We start from the raw sequence: 6,124 nt of genomic DNA, 5'->3' as shown, positions 1-6,124 counted from the left end.
GTGGATCTTGAGATTAATATTTATGCAGATTTGATTGAAGTAGGACTTATGTTTTTTTTTTGGATGAATTTTGTTCAAAATCTGTAACCTGTTCATTCATCTGGAAAATTCAGGTCAGATTCAGCATCCGAATCAAGTCTGGTAGTGTCCATCCTTCATCCATCCAAGTTTTGGTCCAGGTAGGGCTAATAATCATATGGAAATGGACATGCTCCTAAAATTTTAATACGAATGGCGATGGTGTTGCATAAACTCAACTTGACTAAGTTGACTTCACTATGTACCAATGTTGACCAAACTTGCATGGATGACACGTCTAAGGATGCACTCTATTCGACATTTTTGGATGCTTGGTCTGATCTACATTCTTAGATGAGTTCATTCTTAATGGTATTCATTCTGCAAGGGTTTGTTTATTCTGGGAACAATGCATCTGTGTAGTTTACTGAAAGAAGTCATGCCATGTCCAGGGGAGGGCTGCAAATTCAGAACTTTACTCTGCACTTACTACCTTCAACAGTAAAAGATCTTTTCAGTGCCAGCATCTTCTGTAATAGGGGACCTTCATTCCTACAGTGATGCATGTTTGAAAGCGAGATCTGATGTCCATCATATGACTGAATCGGTAGAAATAAAAAAATATATAAGTATTCTAACAGGTCACTTATTAGTGGTTTAATAATTTATTAATAAACTCCAATCTTTGAGGATGAAGAGAGATACATGTATAAAATTACATAATTGAAACTTGAAAAAGCAATTTTTATTAAACCTAAGTCCAATATGGTTAAAATTTCACAATGCTCAAACTTGACTGGCAGCTCATGATACATGTATACAATGCAGTGATTTAAAAAAAATATTTCTTACATATATATATTTACCTGTATGCCATAACAAAATCTTATTAAAAACATTTTTTTTAAGAATAGAAGTAAAACAATGTTTTCACAGATTTAAAGGTAAGATGCAGGAGTTCAAAGTAATGCATATATGTATCTGAAAAGATACTTTGACTTAAAGCATGGTTCAAATTCAGACTTCTTGGACAAACAGTGAAGAAAACCATTGTAAATTCCTCAAAAATTTCATTTCTGTAATCCATAAAAAAGGAATAAAATGATGCATTTGTAAAACTAGAACATGTATGTCCAAAGCATAGAAGCCCCTAGGTTCATTGTATTGCAATATGGAAAAGAATGCAGTCAATGCACCATAATCATCCAGAGATAATAGAGGCATAACATGATAAAGTTAAAATAGTTTTTTTTCCTTATATGTTTTTAGTGCGGTGTGCATAAACTTTTTAGAATATGGGACATAACTCAAGAACCCCTTGGCCAATCAGTTTCAAATTTGTCACAGTGTATCCTTGGCCCAAGGGCTACCATTTATGGTATTTAATAATTATTCTATAATACATTCAGTCTTAACTGGCTAAAATATTATCAAACTTTGTCAGCTGATGCATTTTGGGTCTTATGATACTAATAGAGTTGGAGGCTTCTAATAGAAGTGATCGATTGTACAATTTATCAGAAGAGCAATTCAAGGCCCTTGGGCCTCTTGTTTTTCATATACAGAATTATGTAAAACAATTATTAGTGAGGCCAGGGTTAAAAAATTTGGACACAGTTTAATAACTCTTACCAATATGTATCAGTGTGTGGATTTAGAGAAAACATCTCGTTTCTATGAAAACAGAGTTGAACAAATCTTTAAAAGTATTTTTCCTTCACAAAAACTTTATTTCTATTTAATTATGTTAGACTGTCTACTCCAGAAAAATTAATTCTTATGTACCGGTAGATTATATTAATATAAAAGATATATAAATCAATAATCAAATTTAATGAAATTTTGCCTTGCTTTTGCATGTAAATACAGCAAAGATCAAGTGATTAATCAATATTACGATGAGTGGACAGACAAAAGGACAGAAAATGGATGGGGCATGATAAAAAAATGTAAATAAATCAACACGCATCTCTCATATATACATTATTAACAAATAATCTAGCATCCACATTCACTATCTATGAAGCAGGGATGAATAAAAAGAAGCCAACTACTAAAAATTTCAATACTGCGAGTTGCTATCACATACACTTCTTCCTTTTTGCCTTTCTAGAAATTGTGTCATTACATTTAAATCATTTCTACCAATATGATATTTTTTCATGTTAATTTTATACCCACTGATAAAAAGCAAGGCATAAAAACTTGTTAAACTTGATTCTGGTAGATCAATACCCGTACCATAATGAATTTGCATTTATAGAGGCAGTTTATCTTTGGAATTGTATATCACTGGCTATATAAAGGAATGAAGAAGTATTTTAAAGTCAAGGTTACTAACCAAGGTCTTTAAACTTTGACTAGAAAGCACGTTTTGATATATTCCACAAGGAGAAGCACTCAAACTAGGGCACTAATCAAACTATTTACTACTGGTAGTAAGAGATTTCACAGCTATTATATATAATTATGCATATATTACTTTTCTTAATTAGGAAACATTGTATGTAAAACTAAATTTAAGATTTGGTGGGAATGTTAGTTCCTTTGACTGTGGTTCGATGTAGAATACGCAGGCCCACTTCTGATACAGGGAACTGAGTCTCCGGTGAAGCTTCATGTCCCACAGCCAGGTTGTCAGAGATGATAAAATCCCCTTGTTCCCACTGTAAGAAACATCTTATTATAAACATCGTAATAAACGCAGGTATGTTAAGGTTACAACCAAATATTCTACTTGCTTATATGATATGACGTCATAGTAAGCTTTATGACATGAAGTTTAGAGATAACAATTTCTTAAAATCGATATCTAAAATTGATTTCAGGTCGTAAAAATCAATCGAAATATGCATAGGCACAATATAAACGGAATTTTGTCGTTTCTGGGTCTCTGTAGTTATCATAGGGGTTAAATACCAATTCCGTGACGTCATAACTGTTGATCATGCAGTAGCAGAGTGAAAGTGAAACGTAACGAGAATTCATGTAAACAAGCACAAGAAATCGGAATTTAAAAGCATTTAGAATGAATATCATGTGTGATTCATGTGGGAATAAAGCTTATGAATAAGGTATGGTAATATAATTCTACAATTTCTTCGTAAAATTAAAGCAGGGAGGGTGTTTACTTGCCGGTCAGCCTTTCCTCTGTCGTTCGTAACAAAAAAGATGCAAAAGTTCAACACTACGCCGCATACCTTGAAAGTTATTTTTTGTTTCTATCTACAGTTCTTATTCTATTGTTTTTGGATAGTGCTGCTAGAATCGTATGGTTTACGGGAATTGATGCATTTTTTTCGATGTTATGAACAAAATGTAAAAAGTTTGGGAAGGTTTTGTCTGAAAGTGTTGATTAATTCCTGTGATAGGACAGTAGGATTCTAGCAGCACTTTTCATGGTACAGAGATGTTTTTACATAACTATTATTACATATTGAAATTAATTATCCTAGTGTTGAACTTTTCACTTTTTTATTAAGGCATATTTTCTAATAATAGACGTCCCGTGGTGAAGTGCTTCCTGTAGTATAAGTCCCATTGAAGTCTATAGAATGCATAATTATAGCAAAAGTTTTATTTTTGACTTTTCCGATTTATTAGTGTTACTTAATTATAAAAAAGTGTTAATTCACCGAATTCTGATCCATGTGCTGCCTTTACAAACCCGCGAACATTCATAGATATTAACTTACTGGTTTTCAGTAACTTCAAATTTACCGGTAAGTTTTGTTTTCTGCTCTGGTGAGCTTCAGCTCATTAGGTATCTTTTTGTCAAAAAGTTTGAGCTATCAACTTATCTTCATTACTAGATATGGGATTATGAATGTAGTGATCTCTGATCTTAAGGCATAAATTTAAGAGCGAAAAGACAAATGAGGGAATACACAACCTCTCTAACCTAATCATTTAGGTGCCCTTGTAAGTTTACCTTATGTGAGTAAACCAGGTTCCTGTTGCCTTTCTCGATTTCTTGGTGGATCTCCATCAGAATGTGTTTAGTTTCGGGCCAGTCTGTCATCCTCTCTTTGTCAGTTCCAGCATCCCACATAAAAGCGTCGGTCATTCCCAGGTGAAAACACAGCGTCTGCAGTAAAAATTATACAATATCGGAAGCCTCTCTCGGTGCATTACATAAATGATATATATCATTTAGATATGTAGAAGAAAGTAAATGCACCAAATAATTTATCCCTTCTCCTAACAGAAACTGAAACTAATCAATATTTATTTATTTTAATTCAATAATAATGTAATAGGCCAGAGGTGACACCTTGCCATGCAATGCTGTAACTTACTGGTTTCTTAGTGACAGGGTGAGGGTAAATCAGAGGATGAGTGGACTTAGACCGTCGGTCACTAACCATATAAAGCCTCTCCCACCGGTCTCTTACTTCTGGCTGTAGACTCTCGATCAAGTCTGTCAGTGGTACAAATGCTGTAAACAGTAGAAATTATAAGTACAACAGGGGTACATTTACATTTTTGTAGAATTATCAATACCTTAAAACTTAATTAAGCATTTAATATGTGTTAGTAGATTCAATAGTTCTGGAAATCATAGCAGGCCTTGAAAATTTTAGCACAAAGGGTGACCAGCTGGTGAATATCTATACAAAAAGAAGATAAACTGAGTGTAAACATGGTAAATAAAAGAAGATAAACTGAGTGTAAACATGGTAAAATGACAAACCAGTATCACCCCTTTTGGGGACTGCAACCATGTGATAGAGTGACATTTTGAATGGCTCTCTCATAAAACTTCCGTCTATGTGCCATCCCGTCCGCCCCACGTTCGTGCACCCCTCCTCCTCATTATTGGACACACGGAAAACATCAGGATGAGGCGATCTTGGGTGTTTGTAAAATGTGGATTCCAAGTCCCCGAACCATTTGCTTATTTCCACTTGACGATCACCGCTAATTAACCCCTGATTTTTGAAAATCAATAAAACATGTTCATGTACTTCCTTCTTAATTAGGTTAACAACTTCCTCTGAGACTGGTCCATTCAAATTCACATCTTTGACGTCAACAATCTTTCCAAGTTCCTTCATGATGTGAAAGTGAAAGTAGACATTCTGGAGACTTCCACAGATAAATTAACTTGCACATAAATTCATTCCAGAGCCAGGCCCGTACTCCTGCATTTTACATTAAATTAAATTTGAATGCTTTTTCCTTCCTTTTTTTAATTTAGAGTAAATAACGTTTTCCTTTTATAAGAGGTCCATGGGCCAAAACGCTTACCTGAGGCACTCGTAACTCAGTTATGATCTTTAAACTTTCCTTTTTAAATAAATTTCCTTCTCTATATCATTATAAATAAATCCGTATTGTTGGCCACTCCTAAAAACAAAAACCTTATAGTTCAACTCCCTAGTATGCTGCATCCAAGTCAAAAGTATATATTATATACTTTGATCTAGCATGCCAGAGTCGCACTCTATAGATCTATTGATCAAAGAAACATTATTTTACCACCTTGAATCAACACTGTATGCATTAAGTTATATTTAAATGACTTATAGTTTATCATGCCTGCAAGCTGTCACAAGTATAAAATTGGATGATTATATAATTATATATATACATTTATCCAAAGGTTTATTTAATTATTTCCATCGACATTATACAAATATCAGAACCTCACTTCTCAGGCCAACTTTTGAAAACTGCTTGTTTCCCTCTCCTGACTTGGCCTGAAATATTTGGTCCGTATAGGTAGGTGAGACTAGGTAAGAAATTTTTATACCTGCTTGAAAAGTGGGAGGGTATAATATATATATATAGTGATTGGGATGTTCATCTTCTTTCTTTCAGTAAATATGATGCTTAATTTATTGTACTATTTGAATTAGCACGTCTGGTCAAAGGAATTTTAAATAAAATGAGGCATTTTAAAAAAAATCTCACTGGACTATCCATATTTAAGCCTAACTCTTTTTAAAGACTACATATCACTATATGAATATTAAACTACTTTTAAGAGCAACAATGTACCCCCAAGGTATACATGTACAATTTTTTTTACCTAGTATAAATGACATATGTAGTCAATCTTTTAATTACAATCGCCAAACTATTTAAATGTTTTGAAAAAATG

At 33.5% G+C, this 6,124-nt stretch overlaps 1 protein-coding gene across 1 annotated transcript; it reads right to left on the bottom strand.

Annotated features, from left to right (window-relative positions):
- Window positions 1–1,959: 1,959 nt before the first annotated feature.
- LOC134251421 (alpha-ketoglutarate-dependent 2,4-dichlorophenoxyacetate dioxygenase-like) lies at window positions 1,960–5,120 on the bottom strand (the record flags this gene model as incomplete). Its single annotated transcript, XM_062733830.1, has 4 exons — window positions 1,960–2,684; window positions 3,950–4,105; window positions 4,317–4,456; window positions 4,712–5,120. Coding segments are annotated over 4 exons (852 nt in total), but the record flags the coding sequence as incomplete, so codon positions are not given.
- Between the last annotated feature and the right edge of the window lie 1,004 nt (window positions 5,121–6,124).

Source organism: Saccostrea cucullata, unplaced genomic scaffold, assembly GCF_032062105.1.
Source record: "Saccostrea cucullata isolate Sc308-1 unplaced genomic scaffold, CSIRO_AGI_Scuc_v1 ctg65, whole genome shotgun sequence".
Lineage (NCBI taxonomy): Eukaryota > Metazoa > Mollusca > Bivalvia > Ostreida > Ostreidae > Saccostrea > Saccostrea cuccullata.
The sequence above is the reverse complement of the archived record's forward strand: the minus strand, read 5'-3'. Positions and strand labels throughout refer to the sequence as shown.